Source organism: Acinonyx jubatus, chromosome B1 (assembly GCF_027475565.1).
Source record: "Acinonyx jubatus isolate Ajub_Pintada_27869175 chromosome B1, VMU_Ajub_asm_v1.0, whole genome shotgun sequence".
NCBI lineage: Eukaryota > Metazoa > Chordata > Mammalia > Carnivora > Felidae > Acinonyx > Acinonyx jubatus.
Genome location: NC_069382.1, coordinates 182,032,639 through 182,058,815, shown reverse-complemented (window position 1 = coordinate 182,058,815; position 26,177 = coordinate 182,032,639). Strand labels below are relative to the sequence as shown.

General features: G+C 36.7%; 1 protein-coding gene across 2 annotated transcripts in view; it reads right to left on the bottom strand.

Annotated features, from left to right (window-relative positions):
* Positions 1–645: 645 nt before the first annotated feature.
* The window catches only part of DHX15 (DEAH-box helicase 15), a 61,430-nt gene continuing 35,898 nt past the window's right edge, over positions 646–26,177 (bottom strand). For both annotated transcript variants that reach the window (XM_027047421.2, XM_053217505.1), the window contains 9 exons: positions 23,988–24,155; positions 16,610–16,696; positions 15,258–15,407; positions 14,748–14,856; positions 13,791–13,982; positions 10,777–10,899; positions 5,082–5,272; positions 2,688–2,857; positions 646–1,217 (listed from right to left, as the gene is read on the bottom strand). In XM_027047421.2, the coding sequence (XP_026903222.1) occupies positions 1,100–1,217; positions 2,688–2,857; positions 5,082–5,272; positions 10,777–10,899; positions 13,791–13,982; positions 14,748–14,856; positions 15,258–15,407; positions 16,610–16,696; positions 23,988–24,155 (1,308 nt within the window). In that variant the 3' untranslated portion in view covers positions 646–1,099. The remainder of the gene's footprint in view (positions 1,218–2,687; positions 2,858–5,081; positions 5,273–10,776; positions 10,900–13,790; positions 13,983–14,747; positions 14,857–15,257; positions 15,408–16,609; positions 16,697–23,987; positions 24,156–26,177) is intronic.

Here is a 26,177-nt window from a genome sequence, read left to right as displayed (position 1 = left end):
GAGAAGACAGGAGTCCAGACATTAATGAGTACAGTATTTAATCTTTAAGTGAAAGGAAGTGATTTATCACAGGCCCTTTGATGGGTCCCACCAAACACCTCATTTGCTGTTAAAAAGGTGTTTTTAACTTGTCTACTGCCTGTCACAGGAAATGGAAAGTCAAATTCACATTTTAACACACTAATTACTTTGTAGACTGCATAAACTATCCAACGCCGAGATTCTAGTAAAATGGACTAAGATCTGTAATATAACATCACTCCCTACTATCTACTTAATACAAATACATGTTGGTTTCAGAAGCTAGGGTGTTTCTCTTGTATAGAAAAGATCTACTAAAAATGTGGTGCAAAATCAGCCTTATGAAATAAACGTTAAGACCAGAGAAAGCTATTCATTACTCTGCCTTGTGAATGAAAACCATATACTTTTATCCCATTAGATCACACCCTGATTAACCTAACAAAGTGCCACACTATGTTCTTGAAAATACTGCTTTAATGACTACTTTATCTACGGAAGTAGGAAAGGTTGTGGAACGATGCTAAGTATGTAATCATGGTATACTTACAATTTAAAAAAATAGCCCCATGCTTGAGAAGAAGCCATAAAGAGACTAGAACAAAGATATCAAAGTGCTTTGGCTGAAATTAGTATAAATAGACTTTATTGAAGTCAGTGCCTCTGTACTGAGACAGAAGATTGTGTCTACATAAGCACAAGTTGTAACATTTCACAACTTCTAAAAGGAATGTCAACAATTACAACGATCATGCATACCATGGTCGATAATCACATTTTAGAAGCATTTTCAACCATTTCTAAAGAAATGCTTATAACATTGTTATATATAGAACTACTTTCAATAAACTGCAAAACATTGATCGACTTTTCCAGTATGAGCTACAGTGTCAACACAAAAGGGAGGCATAAATGTTTAATTTATGAAATCAGAATGGAATATTTACTGTAAAGAAAAATTAAAAAGCTTTCAAATAAAGGCCATTATTGAACCAACGTGAAGAGCACAACTTGAACTTTTGAGTTCATTCATCTTTTAAAGCTGTCCTCTGAATAACTTCAGTTCTAAGCACTGAATTCAGTACTGTGAATATTCCTTGGATTGAAGTTTGGCAATGATGCGGTCCAACTGTCTCTTTGCTTCACACTGTGGGAAATTGCTCATGTCATAATATTGAGGGGCAATTTTCACCAACCTGTCCGGAAGGGGGGGAAAAATTACCAAATTAACATTTAATTAAAGTACTGGAGTTGCTAGTAGGATAGGAATTACTCATTAATATAATGATGAACAAAGGCAAATCTACAAACCCAAATCAACATTAAAATTACAAATGCCTAACACCACTTTTAGAAATGCCTTATTTTAGTGAGCATGTTGGACTTTCCATAGACTTAAAAAAAAAAAAAAAACCTGGAGATAAAATCTTTTAAAAACCTTTCTTTACATTAATACAAAGATATGAAAATTAGGCCACTACTCTCTTCACTTTAGAACACCGTTTTGACCAACCTCTCCAAGGTTAGAGTAACACAGGCTCTGTAGGAGAAACATCTTGGTATTCAAATGATTGGATCTTCTCAAAGTTTAATAACTATAAATATAGCCCTATACCCCAAAGAATTCCCTTGACTGAATCTTTTTTAATGTTTGGCCATACAATTTTTTCTCAACAAAGCCTTTAAGATAAAATGGTAATGTCCTACACAAGTGTCAGAAGTCATAATAAATCTGTGTAGGAAAGAAAGCAGGCTCACAGCAAGCGTCATCAACTACAAGAAGTGTTTTCGGTCCCACCATCCCCAACTAACGTCTCCTCTCTTAAGTTATAGAATGGATTCTGGCAAACCGACCAACCAACTAACCAAAACAAAAAGCCAAACACACAAAAGGGGAAGGGTGGTAATTCTGCTTAAAATGACGACAATCGGGGCGCCTGGGTGGCTCAGTCGGTTAAGTGTCCAACTTCGGCTCAGGTCATGATTTCGCGGTTTGTGAGTTCGAGCCCGCATCGGGCTCCGTGCTCACAGCTCAGAGCCTGGAGCCTGCTTTGGATTCTGTCTCCCCCTCTCTCTGCTCCTCCCCTGCTTGCACTCTGTCTGTCTCTGTCTCTCAAAAATAAATAAACATTAAAAAAAAACCAAAACTTTAAAAAATGATGGCAATCAGTTCCAATAACAAATTGCAAATCAAATATGCTAAGATACAACGAGATGTGTGGTTTTTAGGCTTGCTTAACTCTTTCCAAAGTATCAACATATAAATCATCAATAATTCAGAGCTAATGATAATGGAACAGAGAAACTACAAAGACTGACTGATATCTAGGACAGTACCAGGAGACTTGAGTCGATCACAACAGCAAGAGAAGGACTCCAAAGACCCTTGATGCTAGTCAGCTGTAATTTTGTATTTGGCTGCAAATCCCGCCCACACCCATACCAACAATCCCTCTGTCATCTTAGGAAAGCAAAATCACAAGAGAGAGATCAACCATACCATTCGGTGAAAAGCCCCATACCTAAACATGGAGCACACATCCTGAGCTGATGAGACCATCAAGTTCCTCGGAATCAAAGGAAGGACAAGACTGCTGCCAACGAAGTCAGACTGCATTCTGAGCAAAATACTAACAAACTCTGTTAGGACAAAGGGTGTCGCTTACCATTCTGGCTTGATATCCGTACACGTCCGGATGTAATTCTTTGTTGTAAGAACAAACTCATTGTAAAGCACCCATTCAGGCTTGTGGTCAAGAACAGTAGAGGGATGCAACTGAACCACCTGGTTATCCTTCACAGTTAAGTAATGCCCTGTTCGTTCTAAATGTGCCACCTGAAACCAAAACCCAGTAAGTTAATACAATGCTTCTGATGTGCCAGTTACAAAACAAACCTGTGAAAAGCTACCTATAGGATTAGGAACAAGCAGGCCTCATCTTTTGCTTTTAATTCAATGGCTACAGTTATTTTATCACTGCCTGATAAAAGCAGGGAACAGCAAACTACTGCAGGCCAAATCCAACTCACCGCCTGCATCTGTAAGGCCTATTGGCCAAAAATGGTTCATACATCTTTAAATAATTGGGGGTGGGGCAAGGAGCTATGTAAAATTAAAAAGTAAAAATTATGTAATTTGCATTATGTAAATCATGTACTTGTATTACAAGTAAAAATTATGTAATTTGAATTTCAGGGTCCATAAGTACAGTCTGGTTGGAACCCAAGGACACTAATTTGCCCATGGCTGCTTTTGCACTGCAAGGGCAGACAGAGCTGAGCAGGTGAACAGTGACCTCATGGGCCCACAGAGCCTCATATATATACTACCTGGTCCTTCCTGCTTTAGAAGGACTAGAAAGGGTTCTTTAGTGCCAGGTAACAACTATGTATTAGATGAACAATTACTAGAAGATTCACAATTAAGAGACAAAGAAAGCAAAAAGGAGTGAAAAGCAAAAGGTAGTCTATGGGGAGGGGAGGGGAGGGGAGGGAAGGGAAGGGAAGAGAAGAGAAGAGAAGAGAAGAGAAGAGAAGAGAAGGGAAGAGAAGACAAGACAAGACAAAGAAAAGAAAAAGAATGGAGGGGGGAAGGTGCATGTAATTCCTTCCTGTACTTCTCTCTATAATCAAACATATTGATTGGTGGCACTTATGTAATAACTAATTAACAAACAGTGAAACAGAAGACGATACACCCTTTAAAATCCTAGACCTACAGTAATATGAAGAATGTGTGTGAATAACTGACATGAATAACTTTGAATAAATAACAGAAAATGAACTCCATTTCCTTCACTAAATATTTACTAAGCACCTGCTAGGTGCCAGGTACTATATTGCATGCCCTGTTTCTAACAAAGTTTAATCCTGAGAGAATTAGAAACCCATTATGCTTGAATATGGCTTTGCCAATCTTTTCTGAATTAGAAGCAAATCTAAGAATATGTCAAAAAGAAGCCACTGTATCCTAGTACCTATTAAATATGAAGAATAAAGAGTCTGAAGAATGAATTTTCATACCTAGCTCTATTATTTTCCTAACTCTAATAAGCACGCAATCTTGGAAGATGTCACAATAAAAGTTCTTACTGTCACTATGATTTCAACTACAGACTATGCACCAATCAATTCTTATTTTGATTTTGCACATTTGGGTCCGTTCTATTTATTCAGCTCATCTGGCCTTAAAGCAGGCCACATCTTGCTTAATAGACATAGCCAAAATAGAGAATGAGAAAACAACCAGGAGATAGAAGACATAATTAAAATCAATCCAATCCCAAGTAATGGATTGATTTGTTTTCAATTTTGCAACCACAGAGTTTTTTTTAAACATAATTTGTTTTAAATCCCTTAAAATAAATGTCTGCTATGTTTACCTGACAAGCTGTACTTCAGTTAGTAGAGTCCCCACTATATATATCACACTTCACAGTAAATGAAACGTTTTAAGTTACTTTTCATCTTATCACTTAAAATAACATTTTTGTCTTTTCCCAGCACCCGTGTCTCAGTTGTAAATACCAATAATCATTCCACAGCATTGTGAATCAAATACAGCTGTCTGAGTATTTGACTTTTAGAGTCTTTAGTTTCTACAGAGAGGAAAGTGAACTGTACTTCTGGATGCACACAGACAAATGCCTCACTTCAGCATTGTTTATACATCCCCAGTTAAGATCTAGTCACAGAAACTTTTCAATATGTTTATCAAAAGCCAAGAATTGAAATTTACATTGAAGAAATCGTTAATCCCACCTGAAAAATGGCTAGCACCTCATTTGGTATTAAAAAAAAGACGGGTAATTAAAAAGTTAACTCCAAATTGATTTCTATGTAACTGGATTACTGACTTTGCTGTTTAGCAAATTAATCTGTTACTCATTAGACACATAAAATTTCTTAGCATTATCAGTTGATTCGAGAATCTGGACATAACATTTAAAATCAATAATCAGAGGCATTCTTTACCTTGTGTTTAAGGAGATTCAAAGGGCTGTTAAAGCAAACAATATTATGTAAACATTTAATTATGTATGCGTGCATTATCCACATACCTGCATAAAATACCCAGTAACCAAAGCTTTTCGTATATTGATATAATAGTCCCTGCTTGTAAAGTCAGTACTTCGACGAGGCAAATTAAATCTGTCCATAATTCTCGACAGCTGCTGGCGTACATTATCTGCTGACATCAGGGACCTGTAGTTAATGAAGTTGTCATAACACCACTGAACCGATTCATGATCTACAAAGTTGGAGGGAGGGGGAAAGAAAGCGGACATGAATCATCCAAATAGGTATATTATCTAATTAAAAAGGCAAATCATTATTAAGTGTAAACTAAGTAATCCAAAAAGGAAAATTACCCACATCAGCGGTAAAAACAAATCAAAATTTTATCAACTTTCCCAAAAATCTGTAGTGAAGTACAAAATCAGAAACAGCACTAAGGTTTCTGGCTAGCGGATTTTGTGACTTTGAATAAACGGATTTTGAATACACTATTTTTAATGAAGTTATTTTATCCACGAACATCCACCTGGTTGTTTCTAATACAGTCTAACAGACTGAGTTGAGGGAATTTGATAAAATGCCATCCAGGTCTTTCTCATTTTCAAAGAAAAGACAGCCTTAGATTAAGATTACCAAAAACAATTTAGAAGTTGTAAAAGTGAACTCAAGTGACTACTGTGAAACCTGAAGTGTTTCGAAGTTTCACTGCAACCCATGTGCCTCTTGGTGTTGGCCAAACAAGATCTAAAGTTCGAGTGATAAATGCACTCCTTAATCCCCACCACCTACTTGTTAACTCATTCCCCCTCACCTCCCCTCTGGTAATCATCAATTTGTTCAATTAATTGAGTCTGTTTCTTGATCTGCCCCTCCCTTATTTTTTCTCCTTTGCTTATTTGTTTTGTTTCTTCAATTGCATGAGTGAAAGGAAGCATTAAATGGTTTTGTCTTTCTCCAACTTCTTTCCCTTAGCATTACACTCTCTAGCTCTGTCCATGTTGTTGCAGACGACAAGATTTCATTCATTTTTCAGGTTGAATAATATTCCGCTGTGTATATATACCACCTCTTCTTCATCCATTTATCAACTGACAGACACTTGGGCTGCTTCCTTATCTTGGCTACTGTCAAGTAACGTTGCTATAAACATAGGGGTGCGTGTATCCCTATGAATAGTGATGAGCACAGGATGATGTACGGGTGTGTTGGAATTATTCACTACATTATACACCTGAACTAATGTAACAACGTCAACTAACTGGAATTAAAATAAAAACTTACAATCAAATAAAGAGCTGTACTATAGAAGTAAAAAAAATTAAAATACAAGTGATATAGTTTATAAGGATGTCTGGAATCCCCACTCATGTTTAATAAACAAGGCTTATTAATTAGTATTAATAAACAAAGCTGAACACTTCAAATAATTTCTTTTTTTTTTTTTTAATTTTTTTTTCAACGTTTATTTATTTTTGGGACAGAGAGAGACAGAGCATGAACGGGGGAGGGGCAGAGAGAGAGGGAGACACAGAATCGGAAACAGGCTCCAGGCTCTGAGCCATCAGCCCAGAGCCTGACGCGGGGCTCGAACTCCCGGACCGCGAGATCGTGACCTGGCTGAAGTCGGACGCTTAACCGACTGCGCCACCCAGGCGCCCCTCAAATAATTTCAATCCATGTATTTATTTATTATCAAAGGGTATCTCTCCACTGATGACTCCTTGACAAGCTTCCAACCAATCCACTGTCTTCTCATCTAATCAAAGAGCTCAAACTGCAGCATAATAGAAAATATTATACAGTGACATTTTTATGTCCCAGAGAGTCACAATGGAAAACTTCATTATTTACTTCAGAGGCCTTTTGATAAATAAACCTAAGAGGGTTACTATGAAATTGGGGGGGGGTCCTTAAAAACCAAAACTGTTGATCCTTCCTACCATTTCTGTAATGTACATTCATCTTTGGCACTTTCTTTTCTCCTTAGTTCTAGGATTCTACCAATTATAACATACAATATTTTCTTAATTGCTTTTCAAACAACCACCAATATATTAATAAATGTTTGCCCATTACAAAATGCAGCCACAATTCAGAAAGGGTGGGTGGGTAGGTGGGGTAGTAAACGATCTTTCAATTGAAGAACTGATGTGTTCAAGACCATTAATTCACCCAACTAGAATGAGCAGCAGTATCCATCTGAACTTACTGACATTTAAACAAAGCCCCAAGTATCTTCCAGAGAGAAGACAAAGAAAGTATGCTTTAGAGGTACTCTTGCTTATGCTGCTGTAATGTACTGAGCTGAAAAGCAATAGTAATGTCCAAACTGAGACAATAAAAAAGGGGGCCTTTTGAAAAGGATGTGCAGACTCTGACCACCAGTATAGCTTTCTGGAGTTATAAATTTCAGAATTCATACCCTAAAGGGTAACAAAATGGCAATTCAAGTTGTCAATAAACAAATACTATCTGTATTTTCTAAATATGTGAGAAATAATTTGATAGATAAAACCTACAAATGGAAACATATTCTTAAAATAATGCTAGTTACAAATTTCTTACCAATCCAGTAAGCTACTTTTAAGATCTAAAATCCAATCATTTCAGAGTGAAATCATATATACACATACAGAAATCAAGGTGTTGCAAATTAACTTAAATCCCCTTGTTTCTATTTCAACAGTATTAAGATGAATTTTAGCTGCACTGTATAATCAACCATTGTCTGTGATGAAAGGGTTCCTCTTGACTAATACCTGAAACACAGTTGCTATTTTTCAAACATACTTGTTTTAATTAAAACATAGCATCATTTAAAAATTAGTGAAAATATTCCAAACTCAACAAATGGATATGAAATGTCCAAGTATTATAAGGAGATCTCAAAGTCTGACACTATTTTTTTAATGGCTCTCCTTATTTGAAAATAGGTCAGTAATTAAAGGCTGAATCCTTTGGAGACACTTACCAAGTGTTCAGTCATTATGTTGCCTTTGACCTTATTTATTAAGACCAGCATATACCACAAAAGGTCTAAAACCACCCAACAGCTTACCATCCCTGTGGCAGTGAGAAGCACGTAGTAGACAAGCATCAAGTATGTAGTTAAGTGGATGCTACCAGTCTCACTCACGATACTCCCTCCACTAATCGTACTGAGGGGGAGGGTGGGGGGGGGCAGGTAGCCTGAGTGGCTCAGTCAGTTAAGGGTTCCACTCTTGATTTCTACTCAGGTCATGATGTCATGGTTCTTGAGTTCCACCCACACGCTGGGCTCTGTGTTGACCCTCCAGAGCCTGCTTGGGATTCTCTCTCTCTGCCCCTCCCCCACAAGTGCTCACTCTCTCTCGAAATGGAAAATTTAAAAAAAAAAGAAAAAAAAAGGTAAGATAAAACTTTTATAAATACCTACTGTACAATATTTTCATAGAAAGCCCCCAACTGCCAACATGTAAAGATAAGCATTATTTAGTAACTTTATCATTTGAAGTATTAAACTTCTGAATTATTACATTCATATTTAAAATCCAAATGCATAGTTCTATTATCAATCCAAACTTTAATTTTTTTTAATATTTATTTTTTAGAGAGAGAGAGAGAGAGAAGGGAAGGGTCAGAGACAGAGGGAGAGAGTGACAGAATCCAAAGGAGGCTCCAGGCTCTGAGCGGTCAGCACAGAGCCCGATGTGGGACTCGAACTCACAAACCGCGAGATCATGACCTGAGCTGAAGTCGGACGCTTAACCAACTGAGCCACCCAGGCGCCCTAAACTTTATTTTCAGAGCAAATTATGAAATCCAAATACGCTGACTGCTGTGCCAATTATCAAAACTTACAGAACAAAATAACACAATCTCCTAATTTCAAAGAACATTCAAATGTCTTGTGAGACCATACGGTAAAAACCCGCACTGCTCCTTTAGACATCTTTTAAATCCCACTTAAAACAGTATCTTAATGATACCAAAGGATTTTGAGAGGCAGGATGGATATGAATCTGCTCCTTCTGACGGGACAGGAGCCTTCCTTTCCAAGGCCCTCCCCCCTCCACCTCTTCTCATCGTCCGTCCACAGGTTATGTGTCTGGTGGTCGCCCAGCATCAACCACCACGGTACACTTCGACACACAAAGGAATACAGAGTATTTCTTGGACTGACCTACCCCCGGAATAAAATCTTTAAACGTGATGCATTATCAATACTTTGCACATGAGAGGGATAAATGTTCTGAAGTAAACTGTATACTGGCCTTCATCTTTTTTTTTTTTCCTTTTTTAAACAGATTATTTATCAATTCTAGTCAACTCCTACCTGCACAGACGTGCAGGACTTTGGCAGCTCTGCTCTTTGCTCCACTCACGGGCTCTCCAGCACTTTTAGACTCTGACATAAATAAATTCACCCCCACCCCAAAGGAGATGTGCCAAAATCAACACACTATTTTAGGCGTATACAGAGATTTTTATGAGATAACAATGAGTTGCAAAGAAAACCAGAGGTGAAAAATTTATCAAGGCTATAAATTAGGGAACCATTTTCTTAACAGCAGAAAACACAGACTTAACAGTGATTGTGAACCCCAGTTTTGGTAAAGGGTGATGATGTAAAGCTACCATTCTTTGCGTGTCACCCAACAGGTAAACTGATACATAAATATCAAACATTTTCACAACCTGTTTCAATTTTTTCTGCATTTTTCTTCTTTAACTTTCTAATTTTTATAATGGTCGATTCCAACAACAGTATCAGGCAGTAACTTGATTACCGCATTTCCTTGTTTTCAAACAACTGGAAAATGTTTTTCACGTCACTAAATACTCTCTGAAAACATGATTTAAAGTTAGAACAACACTTTACCATGTGGCTATAGCGTAAATCACTGAACTATCTTTCTACTCGTGGGCAATTTAGGTAGTCCCCCCCTTTTTTTTACTATCAGAAACAATTCTGAGGTGAAGTCATTAACTATATCTGTGTCCACAGGATACTGAAAGGTAACTGCATAGATTATTTCTGGATCAAACGGTATGAACTTGTTAAGGTTCTTGATAACATAAAATCTGCTTTTCATAAAGACAACATCAACTTCTATTCCCACCTCCAGTGAAGGACTGTTCCACTAAACCCACTCCTACACACCTGAGAGCTATTTTTCTATAACCTCCTTTCTGTAACCAATTTTATAGGTGAGAAAATGGTACCTCTCAATAATAATGGCTCTTCTTGAACTGCAAATAAAGTTGACTTTTCCTCCCGCTTATAGACCACTTGTACCTGACTGAGAATGATCATTCACATCTGCAGCCCAGTCTTCTGTTTTGTCAGTTTTATATTTACTTAAGAGCTATTTATTAGTAAAATTATTAAGCAGTAAAGATTCTATAAATCATACAAAATTACAAAAATACAAACGGTATGAAAATAAACAGTAAAAGAAAGTATACAAAATGTCTGTGTTAGTAGTAAATTTTATACTGGTATTTTGTTTTTACTGTCCTGTATTTTCCAGCTTTCTATAATCGGTGCTTTTCCCCTGATTACAAGTGCAAACAACTTTGAAAAAGATAGACAATTTCTATTTTAAATGCTAGTCAGGAGTTTTTCCTAAAGTACCTCTGGGTTTCTAATGTAAAGTTGTCACGGATAATAAATGAAAGTGAGATGAAGAAACATCTTATGCGCTGCAAGTGACATTTAGACAAAAGAGTGCCTTCAATCTAATTTACACTTACTTTGTTTAAAAGCGTGGTAGACGTTCAGCAGTGTCAGATGATCTCCATCTATGTGGGCAAATCTCATCTTGGCTTCATCTGCGGCTTTCTTGGCCTCCGTGGGGCGAACAAAACACTGTGGGACTAAACAAGGTTGGTATGGGCCCAACACAAACGCCCATATCGATGAGTCACGCATTCACAGATAGAGGAACAAGGCCTAGCTAGGTCAGTTCACAGAGCATAGGGCAGGGCAGGATGGCCTCCAACTGCATCTTGGACTGTTTACTACCTTGATTTGGTACATCAACACCTAACCACATCTGTAAGACAAGAGGGTTTCAAAGCTACAGAGTACCTGATTATTTTAACTAGATCTAAAAGTAGGCATCAAAACAGCTATTCTGAAGGCCATCAAGATACTAGAGATAGAAAGCTCAACTTAGTTCAAAAACCAGTGCCGATAGCTCTACCAATAACCAGAATTATGGTGTCAATAGCCTTTAAGCTAAATGTAATTTTTCAAAAGGCCATCCGTCGAATCCACTGAGTGGCTAGGGAAGTTACGAAGCTCTATTTGCCCACTGCAGGGCTAAAAACAACTTTCTAACCGATCTATTGGCACGTTTCTACTGTAATTTTTTCCCTAGTGCTGTGGCTGTTACCAACTGGTGGGTATCACTATTAGCACCGGTGAGCAGAAGCATATGTAAACATAAAAAATATCATGAAATCTTGGGTTTTGAGGATAGCAGTAGTGGTGGAAGGTTAAACCGCCTTTGAATTAAGAAAATTCAAAAAGGCTGGGGAGATTCAGCCTAGTTTTCCAGCATTTTAATAAAAAGATTAGAGAATGACGTCCCAAGTTTAAAAAAAAAAAAAAACTGTTATTTGAATCAAAACCTCAATATAAAAAGCAAAATCCAGTATTTAAAAAGTTGACAATTAGTCTGAAACAGTCATTATTTCAAGGGTCATCAAAATATGTAACTACAGTATTTGTTTAGAGCCTTGATGTTATTTCACATAAATTTTTAAGTTGTTACAAAGCGTGCACTACATTTTTAAAATACAACTTTCCTTAATTCACTTTAGCAATTCCATAGTCATAAAAGCAATATGAAAATAAAAATACTTAACAGCTTGGGACTTTTGTCAACACATTTTTTTTAAAGCTCTTAAAACCGTGTCAATATAAAAAAGTATAAATGATCAGTCCAGATAGAAGATAATGGGAATAACCAACAACAAGATCAAATACAGTATCAATTTACTTTCCCATACAGTTTCCCCTTTAAAAAGATACCAGAGAAGCCAAGAGAGACAATGACACATGATCACAATAAGTAATAATTAAATGTCTTGCTTAATGTAACTGAAGCAAGGTAATGCGTAAAAGTACAGAAACCTCTCAAAGATGTGAAAGTTAATGAGAACTAGCTCCCAGAATTAACAGTGGGAATAAGTAGCACCCTATAAGGCCCTTGATTTGCATTATTTACATCAGGACCTGAAAACTTCAAAAACTATTTAAATGAAAATCAAAGCATTATAAGCTGGGCAAACTGTTTTTGTTCCATGACTTCTTCCTCACCCTTTAACACTGTCCCCCCCAAAAGCGTCATGCTTAGTAACTGCTACACATAAATGTCCATTTTTTTGATATGCTAATAAACCCCTACGTTTTGCAGAGCTCCTTATTACAAGTAAAAGGTACAGTTGGAAGATTTCAACTGTGTCACAATGACCAGTTTTTTTAAAAGCCTAATAATCTAGACTCACTCGATGGTAATTATATAGAATGCCTGATAGAGAAACTAGAAGAATAAAAAGCGAGCAGATAACAAATAAATACACAAACAGTCTGTTAACTCTTGCCCCACACTTTCTCTACCATCTAAAATCCTGTGGAAGTACAACTGGGAGCATCTAACAAAAACATGTAAGAAAGGCAGACAACAACCTACCACCACCTCCGCAAGTGAGACTACAATTTTATTAAAATGATTCGATACTGCCCTGCCCATCTGCTCTGAGTCTGATCAGTCATAACTCTGCAAAAAAACATTTTAGCTAGTTCTTAAATAAAAAAAGTCACACCATTAAAACATACCATACATCTAAACTAAGCCAAAATTGCTATATTTAGAAATCTTTTAAACTTATCCTTTAATTCCATGTAAGATTTTGAATCATTTGAGGCATTAAGTTTGTAATTAAGACTAATAAACCACTCTGAAACTGGAAGTCATTCTCCCCAGTACTGGAACTAGTAGTATAGAATACTTTGACCATCAGTAAAAACGTAAGATGTCTTCTATTTTTAGCTGTGAGAATCAGTGAACAGTAATGAGCCGTATTTCTTCTTTTTGGAAAATCTAATTTCCAAGTTGTAGTTCATTCGTGGATTATGTTTTACTGCTACTAAAAACAGCATGATTTGTTCAACTTAATGCTCTAATTTCCAAAATTAGCCATTTTATCTTTTAGGTATATTTCTTTTATCAAGTGCTTTCTGCCACTGTAAAAGAACTGTCAGATTAGATTCTAAGCCTAAAATTATACATTACTACTTCTATTTACTTGATACTAAGTTTAAAATTCATGTTTTGTTTGACTGCCACTAGAAAAGCTCAATTTAAGGACAGTTGTCTGGGTTTGTCTCAGGCTCACTTAACAGTGCCAAGTACTGGAACAGGTTCTTCTTGTACTTTCAGTAATAAACCGCAAAACTGATGGACCTATCAAAGAAGTCAGTTACAACTGTGTTCAGACGTACTCTTCCCTTACTGCAATTTTACTGCACTCAAGAGAGCCAATGTTTTTACTATATTTTGTGCACAACGAATTACTTTACTTCTGTAAATATTATGTCTTTATAAAGCTATTTACAAGATATTTAGGAAACAAAAGGAGTTCCTCAAAACCATCTATAAAATCCTCTATCATGCTAAATATTAAAAAACAAAACCAAATGTGAAGTCCACCCAAACTGTGAAGAGCTGGGCTTTGTTTAGTTCCTTTCCCTCTATTACCTGACAACATAGCAGTAATAGATAGGACCTCATTAGAACAGTTGTAGTCACAACTTGCAATAACCATTTTAGCGAGCTGTGGGTCTAGAGGAAACTCTGCCATCATGGATCCCAATTCGGTCAGATCTCCATCATCATTTAAAGCAGCCAGGTAATTCAAAAGTTCTAGGGCTCTCATCAGAGTTTCAGGAGCTGGGGGAAAAGGCAATCTATTAAACAAACTGCCTTAATAAGCAAAAATGTGATAAAGTACAAACTATTACAAGCAATCTCATTTTTCATTCTACAGTGGACCAAACTCAAAACTCAACCTGTCATCAAATTCAGTTACGGAGATCTAGCAAACTATGAATCATATAAACTTGCAAAATTTCCCTGCACAGGAGATAAAACTGTCATCTTCCTAAGTAAATTAAATAATTGTTCACAAAAATAAAATTAGAAACAGAGGTGCCTGGGTGGCTCAATCAGCTCAGCATCCGACTCTTGATTTGGCTCAGGCCGTGATAACAGGGTTGTGGGATCAAGCCCTGCATCAGCCCCCGTGCTGAGCAAAAAGCCTACTTGGGATTCTTTCTCTTTCTGTCTCTCTCTCTCTCTCTCTCTCACTCTGCCCCTCTCACTCTGCCCCTCTCCCTGACCCATGCCACACACACACACACGCATGCTCGCTCTTCCTCTCAAATAAAAAAAATAAGGAAAGTTCTCATTTTCCTATGCAATCAATAATTCCGAGAATAATTTAGTTATTCCAAGGAAAGAAAAAAATTAAGACAAATTTTCTCATATAATTATCACTTCCTTAGTTTTAATCCTAATATACAAGACTTCTCTGGATGCACACAGAAGAAAAAAAGGGGGTGTTATGTGCGTGTGTGCATGTGGGTAAAGAATACAATGCAGAGCTGGTGAATTCTGGTTACAACATTTGCTAAAATACGCTTTGAGGATTCATACCTGGTGGATCCATAAAGTCAAAATGCACCAAATCATCAATACCAAGCTTCTTCAACTGTAACACTACTGATCCTAAATTAGAACGCAAAATCTCAGGATAGGTGTTATCCTAGCAAAAAACAAAAATGTTTATTCTGTTAAACATGCCTTAATCCTCTTGCTCCAGAAAACAAAACATATCTGTTCTCTGCCTCTCTGGCTATTTACTTTGGCATTACTTCTAAACCACTGATCACAGGAGAAAAATACATGTGGAACATACCCGAAAGGGATCAGATTCTGTGAAACTAGCTTTATAAGGTTCAAAGTGTTTCTGCTGCTGTTCACTTCAACTTAGAACTGTTAACAGAGAGCTATACTGGTAGATTACACCATAAATCTCTCTCAGGGAAAAAGTAAGGAGGTAAGGGTGCCAAAAGGCAGGATGAGATAAATAAGACAATTTTCTTCTGGTAACAAGTTCAACTTAACCTTCCAAACACATAGTAAGTATACAGCAAACCCCCTTACCTGCATTTCTGTTTTGTAAGCTTTCTCGGTATAAAGTCTGAAGCATTTCCCAGGTCTGGTACGCCCAGCTCGACCAGCCCTCTGTTGAGCTGAAGCTTTACTAATGGCTGTCACCAAAAGGGACTCAACTCTGATACGAGGATTGTACACCTATTGGAATGGAAATAACGTTCAGAATTTTTTCTTCAGTTAAACACAAAACTGTAATCTAACATAAAGTATACAAAGTCCACAGCTAAACCCACAATAAACAAAGTAGTATTAATGAAGGCTGTAAATCACACTGAAATGGAAACTGAGAATGAGTCATCCTGTGCCTTAACTTTCTTTCAGATATTCTGACTCTATCATTCTGAAGACTCAAGCTAAGATGAAAAGGCTCTTATACACAGAGATTACATCATCTTTTTCTTCCGAATTTAAAATAATTTCAGTTCAGGCACCTGGGTAGCTCAGTCGGTTAAGCATCCGACTTCAGCTCAGGTCATGCCCTCACAGTTCATGAGTTCAAGCCCCACGTCAGGGTCTGTGCTGACAGCTCAGAGGCTGGAGCCTGCTTCATATTCTATGTCTCTCTCTCTCTCTCTCTCTGCCCCTCCCCCACTCGTGCTCTGTCTCTGCCTCTCAAAAATAAGTTAAAAAATTAATAAAAATAATTTCAGTTCTACCAGTTTTATCTTGCTTTAATAGAGTGGACAAACAGCGTTGAAAGCTTTTGCCTGAAAAGAACCTGTCAATTTCAACACCTGATGTTCACAGTGAACGTTCAAGAAATATATTTTGAACCTAATCCACAAGAAATCAGTTACATACTGCCAATTTAAAAAGAAAAATTTCCATCAGAGACACAAACACTACGTGTAACAAATTCTCCCAATTATACCTACAAAATGTAATCAAATATAATCAAAGATCTGTGAATAATAGAACATACACACTATTTACTGAGTAGTCACTCCATTTGGCCAAAGTGCTTGGTATTCAGTACTGTAAACTAGAAATTAACACCTTTTCAGATACTGTGCCTAGCAATAACAGAAACCCTAATTTCAAAGGGGAAGTGACTGATCTACAGGGATGACAATCCTGTTCCCTTATTACTACACAAAAACAAAAAGGCCAAAGCAATCTTACAGGAAACAGAAAAGCAGCCTAGGACTAAACATCATGCCTGGGCTTACTAAATGAGAGCCAGCTAGAACAGAAAGAGCTCATCACCACTGACGTTTGAAAACAAAACACAACAGAAAATTCTAAAAAGTAAATTCCAGTCATTACATGAGTAGATAGTAAGTACTGTGAAGCTAACACTAATTTAATAAAGTATACAACTAAAGTACCAACATATGTACCTTCTGTTTTGCAAATCCAGGATCGATCACAAATACCACACCATCTATTGTCAAAGATGTTTCTGCGATGTTAGTTGACACAACTACCTGTTAAGAAATAAGTAGTACATAAACTGTATTACAAAACAGGTAAAATTCAAATGACAGTAAAAATAGCTATAACAGGGTGCCTGGGTGGCTCAGCCAATTAAGCGTCTGACACTTGATTTCAACTCAGATCATGATCTCATGGTTCCTGAGTTCCAGCCCTGCATCAGGCTCCTTGCTGACAGTGCAGAGCCTGTTTGGTATTCTCTCTCTGCCCCTCCCCTGCACTCACGTGCGCTCGCTCACTCTCGCTCTGTCTCTCTCTCAAAATAAATAAACTTTAAAAAAAATAGCCACGAACTTCTACTGAACAATGAATTTCAATCCAGTAAATAAACTAAAAATAAGGTTTCATCCTTAAAAGCCAATGCAATATCAAGACAAATTAACATTTAAGATCTCAATTCAAAATTTCATTTAGTCCATTACAGCAAATTTCTTTCTCAACAAAAGCTATTACTTCAGGTTATCATTCAATCACATTGTTTTGATTTCTTAAACCTAAGCATAGCATCAAAAGAAAAATAACGAAATAACTCAAGCTTACCTTACAGAAATGCCTCCCTTACAGAACACTATTTGGTTATTATCCAAACTCTACAACATTTCAGTATTTTCTTTCAATATTTCAATATTTTCTGACAATATTTATAAGGAAACTTTGTATCACCAAAACTCAACATTTTAAACAAAATGGCACATGAAGGCTAGGGGGCGGGTGGGAGGTCAAATCTCAAGTTATACTCCAAGATCTGGCAAATCTTAAGAATCAACTGTAGATATTTTTTTTAAAAAGAGTACAGTCTCAAACAAAACATCACTGCATACCAACCATCAAGAATCATTTGAACCTTTTATTGCCAGGGAATAATGTTTAAATCATTTACATACTAATATGGTAGCTAGGTTTTTTTTATGTAAATATACGATGGATTTTAGATATATTTTAGGAAACTGGTTGGGCTTTGAGAGTAACATGTCACGCAATTTTTCTTCTTAAACAGTAAGTAAATGGGATTCTCATTAGTATTTTTTCCCAGAACATTTGATTTTCAGGAACAGAAAACTGCCATTAAGGGAAGATGCCTATATATGCAAGCAGTTGACACAGAAGACGAATCAGATATAGAGCCTGCTCTTACAGCTTTTACATTTTGTGAAGGAAGATTAGACATGGACAGAAAGTGTAAATGACGCCAAAGATTCCCTGTGGGACTTAAAAAGGGTTTAATTCCACAGCGAAGACAAAGGAAGCTTACTGAGAAAACGGCACTTAGGAGAGTTCTCGAGGCTAGGGTGGGATCTGCCGCAAGAGAACCGGGAAGAACACTAGTAGTAGAAGACTCAGCTCAAACTAGAGCACATGGGCAGAAATGTCCACAAGCACAACTAAAAAATTAAAGGACTCGTACCGCCAGGCCCTCATGGAGGTCTTAAAACTTACTAGGGAGCCACTAACAGGGTAATATTTTAGAATCATTCACGTATCTAAAACCAAAACCCTTCTTTTCACTGGGCAGCTGCCAAGACTGCTAACTAGCAAACGGAGAAGAAACATGGAGGTTTGAGGTTACTGAAAGATTTTTCAAGACATTTAGATGATCCGCACACGGCTCAATCGCTAGAACTGAAGCAAACATAAGCAAAGCATATGAGGTTGACAGGTGGATTTGAATAACTATCCTGAGTTTAATATTCTTCTACAAAGTCAGCGTCCTGTGATGGAAGGGGTAATGAATTTAGGAGTCGGGTGGCAGAGCTGGGGAGCAAACCCGCAAAGATGAGTTCTAGTGGAAAGGTTTTTAACACTCCCAAACCTCAATTACCTTTTTTTTTTTTACTCCTGCATATTAATCTAGATAAGACAAAGTTGTAACAAATAAAATTGCATAAAAAATGTAAAAACTCCTTATAAACTTGTTACAGAACCAGATACATGCTTGTGATTTCTTAGAGTTTTCTGGAATTCTGGGGTGAAATTACTATGGTTCTGGATATATATTTAGAACAATGGAGGAAATGAAAAAATTACATTTCACAGGTTTCTTCTACAACAGAATACAGTTAGTGTGATAAAAGTTTCTTGATGACATCAATTCTTTAGAGTTACTTAAAAATAATTTTCCTCCATAAAATCATTTCATTTCATGTGCATGCATCTCCTTTTGGTGTGTATGTTACAAATCATAGCATACTTACAAGGAGGTGTGGATTTGTGATTCCCCAAGTGCTTAAGAACCACAGGATTAGGCCATCCTGGCAAACCCCATGTCATTATCGACAGTCTACTGCTACCCAAAAGTCAAAGTAATGTTAAAAAAGACCACACAGAGAAATAGGACTTTCAAGTTTTTTCCCCAAAGAAAAATTGGTTAGAAAACATCTGAGCAGGACTTGCCTACCATACTGATTTAATAATTATTAAGGTGTCTATGAGAAAAAAGGCAGGGTTCTGAAACCATGGGAGGTAGGTTTGGGGACAAAATGAGGAAAAAACTCACATAATAAACTGTACAACTTTCAGGGTGCTTCTTCTAATAATAACTCTACTACTAGAGATGGAGAGACCATACTAGCTAAGCCGAAAGAAAACCTACATACATAACGCCTGAGAACAAACAAAGGAGATGATAAAAGTTACCCAGCTCCCTTGAAACCTTAGCAGTGGACTAATGCAAGCCTAAGTATGTTCTAGATGTTAACTGGCATATGATCTAATTAGGAACTGGCCAGAACACAAAATGATCCTGAATTTATCAAGGGACCTACATATGAACAATGGAAATATATATAAATGGGATAAGCTTTCTAGACTGCAACATGGCAATACGCACTCAAAGAACCTTAAGAAGTGTTCAAACCTCATTGGCCAAGCAATTATTCCAGGTAAATAGCCCCTAAATATAGAATAAACTCTGTGGAAACAAGTTTGACGTCACTGCCAATTTTATGTTTTTATGTGAAGTGTTAAGATTAAACTTTCATCTAGATGTATCCTCTTCCCCCTCAATAACACGCCTTCCAAAGAAATCCACTTTGACTTATTTCAGTAATTCCACTTGAAAGTAGAACTCAGAGTTCGTTGAGTTGCTCTACTTGAATTCTACTTGGACACAATTATGCACTGAGGTTCAACTAGTCTGGATTTTTAGTCCCCAGGGAACTCTGCGGGGGTCGCCACTTCAGTAAGGACATTAACTTCTTTATTTGTACACATCCCAGCAGCACCACACTAAGTTATCTTCAGATAGTGGATCATTAAGCCTCTCTTTAAAACTACAGAACCATCTCCACAAGGGCCATTTCTCTTTTTTATTGAGCAGTGTATGCTTTGAGCCATGTTAATTAGTAAACTGTAAGATAAGCTACAGAAAAATCAACTATTTGTATGGACAAAATTAATGAAAACTAAGTGAAATTAAAGAATAGTTGCTGGATTTTAATAACATCAAATCTATAAAACAGCAATTGTAAGTCTTAGTCAAAAGATGCATACAAGTAATTTATTGATGAGCAAACTTTAATGCTTCTATAAAACTACTGTAGCTTGAGCTGAAAGTCAAATACGTGAATAAATGTCAAGCATGATCAAAACAGGTAAAATGGGGGTGCCTGGGTGGCTCAGTTGGTTGAGCGTCTGACTCCTGATTTAGGCCCAGGTCATGATCTCAAGGTTCACGGGTCTGAGCACCATGTAGGGCTCTGCGCTGGCAGAGCCTCCTTGGGATTCTCGCTCTCCTTCCCTCTCTGCCCCTCCCCTGCACATACTCCCCCCTCTCTCAAAAATAAACATTAAATAAACAAACAAAAACAGGTAACATGATCTACCCTCACATAAATACATGCATTCTCAACTTTCTTGATCACTAAAACTTTGAAGCTGTTTACCAGTAGTGCTGTGTTAGAAGTCCATGTAAAAAAACTCAGTAACTATTTGCAAAAGGAATGCTAGTTCAAGTCCCCAATGCCCATAAAACTTTACCTTTAATAGAGCCTACATTTTAAAACTTTAATAGTAAAAAGCTGTTTTGCTTCTTTTACTGCAATCATATTATAAACTCTATTTTGCATAAGTTAATACATTCAGTAAGATAACAAGGCACTACTTACAAAAGGTGCCCCAATATAAATATGGAATTATACTTAAATATTTTGGTGGAATTTTAAAAACTGTATTAAATATTCTCTTTGTTCCAAACGTTCTAACTTATTACATTCTACTTTATGCTAGCTAGTATCCTTATATTAGAACAAATTTAACGAGAAACAGAATCAAATTGTATTTTGTTTTACACAATTGGAAGCAGAACATAAATCCCTAAACGTTCCTTTGTACTTTTAAATCAATTGTGAGTATCCATCAGTGACAGTTTAACACTCATGAATGAAAGCTCCATTCTAGTAACTGGCAGTGTAATGAATTCATGACAGAAGCAGCAAGCCTTGGCCTCTAGGCCTATATTTTATAATATAAACAGGACATTATCAAACCTGTGGCATTTTTGTTTAAAACAGCGCAACAGGAAAACAGCAACAGAATGCCAGTTCTTCCTGTTCCAGTACCCAGCCACTTGCCTTCACAGAACCTCTGCATCTTCCGTCATACCCTTCCGCCTTCCCCCAAAGTCCCACTAGTCCCTTTGACCTCTCTAAGGGTCACGGTCGCCTGCGACCTGCGAGGTCATCGGTTCGTCATACGTGCCAGTCACGGCACTTGGACGGGGTGTTTTTCTGCTATCGCTGCGTCTCAGCCGGCACTCCCACCTTCCTCCAGGCAACTTCTCCACCTGGCACCAAAAACAGGACTGGAGGAGTGAATCTTTCTCTGTAACTAGGCTTCCATAAAGACGTTTACTTCTCCTTAAACATGCCAGGCTTCAAAGCTCTTTTTTTCGCATGACAATGACACACCAAGCGCTAATGAAGTCCTCCCTCCCTCTCCTGGGTCCATCCAGGACGGCTGTGATAATGCTCTTCTCAGGCTGGAAGATGAAGCTGACTCATGCCAAGAAGAGAACATGATTTCCCAGCAAGAGGTCCTGTAGCCTTAGCTGAATGAAACACCATCAATGGATGATGAAGCAGCACTATGGCCCTTGGTTTGACTCTGAATTAAAAGCCCAGGATGGGATTCCCCAAGCCCTGGGGACTCCAGTAGCCCCCTCATCATCTATGGCCTTCACCACACATACATCCAACTACTGCTGAGTTATTCTTTTCAGGAAGACAAAACTCTCCTCAATATCCTTATGATTTAAAAGAACACAAAAAGCAAGAGTTCAATTATACTCCACGAGCTTAAGCTGAAGATCCTAGAAAACGTATCATCTACTGGACTGGCAGCAGACTGAACTTAATTTTCCAATACACTGATAAGTAACAGAGCAAAAGAGCTCAGATGTGAAATATATTTCAGTAAGCTCAGGCCCTTTTAAGTTCTCACAGTAACCTAAAAATGGAATAAAAAGAACTACACGAAAAGACACAAATTTGGCAAATCTTGCTATATACGTAATTTTACTCAGTGGTTAAAAAAAAAACCATCAAATTAAAACAAATGCAGATATGCAAAGTGTACATGATTTCAAGAAAAATTTAATCATCTGCCTGCAGGCTACTCCTCTTTACTATTGAAATATATAAGAAAACAGCTACTTTATATACAACCACTGATACAGAATTATGCTAAGAATTCCACAAGTATTTTTCAGTCAACAGATCAACTTCAGAATTATATACTAAAACTATCACTTAAACTTCAAGTTTTCCCCCAAAGTTCAGAATGCACATAAAGTAACAGGGAAAAATATTTTAACATGTTCTAGAAACAGCACTACGACTAAAATAACTGGAAAAGTTCAACATAATGAAGCTCTGATCAGACAGTTTTTCAAGTCATATTCACTACTCTTGCTGATCTGAAAAACGCAGAAGGCTGATTTCTGCCTTATCAATCTCTTGTTAATTTACACTCCACTAAGCTGGTGTTGTATATCCTCTCAGTAAGTTCCTTTAATTTGAAAAATGTATCTGGTTCATTTAACTTTTACACAACCATGTAAAGGAATAATTAGCCCTGATATATTTAAGTACCTTGATAATGTGTAATTTTTCAATAATCATGACAAACATTAGCAAAAGACTGAAAAAAAGCAGAAAAAAAGTTGTGAGACTCTGTTAGTCCTGAATATAGAAATAAGAGAGCAGTAAATTCCAAATCTGATAAGTAAATCATAAGTAAGTAATATTTCAACTGAGACTTTTTTCTACGTGAATATATTCAAGGAATTTATGGCAGCTACCATGAAGGACTAGTTTCTTCTAGATATAGTAGTACCCTGTATACACAAAGCTTAATCCTTGATAATAATCTCCCAAGGTGATGAAGGTAAATTATACCTACTTTAAAAAAGGAAAACTTTAAGGGACGCTTGGGTGGCTGTGGCTCAGTTGCTTAAGTATCTGACTTCGGCTCAGGTCATGATCTTGCACTGCAGTTCATGGGTTTGAGCCCCGTGTCAGACTCTGTGCGGACAGCTCAGAGCCTGGAGTCTGCTTCAGATTCTGTCTCCCTTTCTCTCTGCCCCTCCCCCACTACCATGCGCTCTCTCCCCCCACCTCAAAAATAAATGTTAAAAAAAATTGTTTTTAAAAACTGAAAACTTTAAATCCAGAGATCAAGAATCTTCACAAATTTCATATACAGCTACTATTTAACCTAATGACTGACTCCACTATACTAGTGTTTTTCAAACCTTTTCAAGCAATGTAATTTTATTTTCAAAGTATCTACTAGAACACCCAGCTCTTAAAAAAAATAAAAGGATAGCTGTTCTGTTTCAAACTAGAACTCAGATACCCTTCCCATCCCAACAAAGAGCCCAGAAACAGGTTTGGAAAACCCTTGCTCCCTTCCTATGCCAGGCAGACATCTATACTAAGAGAATCTACATTCGAGCTCTAAAGAAATCCACTTACTAATGGAGAGAAAGACAACACTAGGCCATCTCCCTCTTTTCTTTAGCCATCCTAATCAAACTCCCATTTAATAAGGAGGGAATGGGAAACAGTACATGCTCTTACTTTACAGTCAAAAGTTATGCAAAATTCCACCTAAATATACGGTTTAATATTTGCATTTGAAATACAGATTTTGTAGTGTGCAATCCAGATCACTATCACCCATCACTTAGTCCTTAATAATTCAATATACTTTCATATCTCATACTTTCATACTTCAATACACTTTCTGTATTAATGAAATGTTTACAGAGAACATTTCTATGCTAACCTTTCTTCCAATCGCTCCATTCTGCTTTTTTGGAGGCGGAGGCTCAAAAATGCGTTGTTGCTGCTGAGGTGGAAGCGTAGAGTATAACGGAATGATTTTAATGTCACCAACTTCAGGGCCCAAATCATCAACCTCACGCTTTATTCTCTTACAGGCTTCATCAATTTCCTACAAAATAAAAGTCTGAGTGTAAAAACAACAAATACACACTGAAACATGTAAGTATTTACCATTATCTTAATTCTGTACAGCTTATTTCGAATTTGGTAAATCCAAACTAGGTAAACCTCACTGGTTTCCAAAACTACTGAAGAAATTTTCATTTGTATAATCAAATAAATAGATAACTATCTTATTGGCATTCCACACTCTTTTTCTTCTAGTCAAATGTCCTAATTAATTCTCAACAAATTGTACTAAAATTGAAATTTCTCACCCAGGAATATTTAACTGCACTCATAACCTTTTCAATTTTCACAATCTAAAAGAAATTGATGTGCTAGATATTTTAAATAAGCCAATTAGGCTTTAATGTCACGTATCGCTAATGTAATTATATGGAAGATTTGCTTCATTGTGCCTAATGAGAACAAACACCTTATAGTATCAACACAGATATTTAAGAAGTAGGCTAACCCAAATAATTTAGCATCTTCAAAAACTTCTCCATCACAGAATATAATCGCAATGCATTTTCATTCAAATCCAGGTTTTAAAGAGAAGACACACAATGATTACTCAGAGTGTGGGAGACAGAAAATGAGAGGTAGGTGAAGGCTCTAAGGGAGTGGCAAGGGGACTTAAAAATGGGGGGGGGGGGGGAGACCCAGAAATTTAAATTTTACTGAAACCTTAATTTGGTTATACTCAGAAGTATGTTAAATAATGTGGAAGCCTATCCAATGGACGACCCAAACAAAAGCTATCTTTATCAACAAAGTATCTCTTATTTAAAAATCAGAATGATTAAACAAAAAAGGGGGAAAATGTATCGGGTAAATGTAGTCTGTATTTTTATTACATCAAACTAAAATGATTTTCCTTGAAATGATTTTAAATCAACATGCAATTCTGTTTCCATGCTAAAGAATACAAAGTTTCTGGGCACTTAAGAACAAAAATTTTCCCCTCTCGTTCAAATACAGTAATTTCCTTAAAAAAAAGATAAGGGTCTTAGAAAATTATCACATAGAAAATTACTATTAAGGACTTGATGTTAATAGTTCCCTTTGAAATCTGAAGTTTTAAAAGAAAATCAAAGACTGCTACTGATTGAAAGAAAAACTACAACAAATAGAACAAATATTGTTAGGGAAAAAAAAAAGCTTTTAAATGCTGTATCTAGATTAGAATGCCCCCTGCTGGTATGCAAATACAAAATTATATCTCTTCCAAATCAAAAAGATTTGGATATGAGCCCCAAGTTAGTTTTTTTCTAAAATTAAGAAAAAGAAAATAGGAAAAAACTGATTCCAATATCCACAATGTTTTTAATTTACTTAATTAAACATGTATTTGACCAGACAATAAAAGGTCCAACGCCAGCAAACATCCATATGTCATATATCAGAAAACAAAGTACCCAAAATCGTACATTTGCAGATTCCAGAATTTTAACAAGGTAACCCCAGTTTTACTTGGACTAGGCTATCCAATCTGTCAAATGTGTACAGAGTTAAAACAAAAGTACTGCATGGGATATAAAGATATCTCTAAAGTTGAGAGGAAAAAATTCCGACACCACTTATGTTTTTTATGTAAGCAAAGTTCTAAACACTTTTAAAACTGCAACAAAATTTTTCCTTAAGTTTACCAAATTCCCACAGTCAACATGGGAAGTTCAGAAAAGAACAAAACTCATTGACATTCATCAGCATAAAGCAACCATCTGTTAGTTTTGAGCAAGATTGAGTGTTGAGACAGAAGCTCAGGAGTTTTTACGACTTTCAGCTCCAAAAGTATTAATATAGGTTAATAAATAAATTTGGACTAGTAATTTGAGGAGGCTGAACTCACTGCATATGGAAAAGATATTTTATTCATCAAAATTCACGGTAAAAGAACGTGCTGCTTTAAGAATGGTTTCAACATCTTCATATCACAAACAATTGATATTTCAGTTACAATCACTCTTATCTAATTCAGAAGTATAGCTTCCCTAAGGACTTTTAATTTTAATCATAAGTCCAG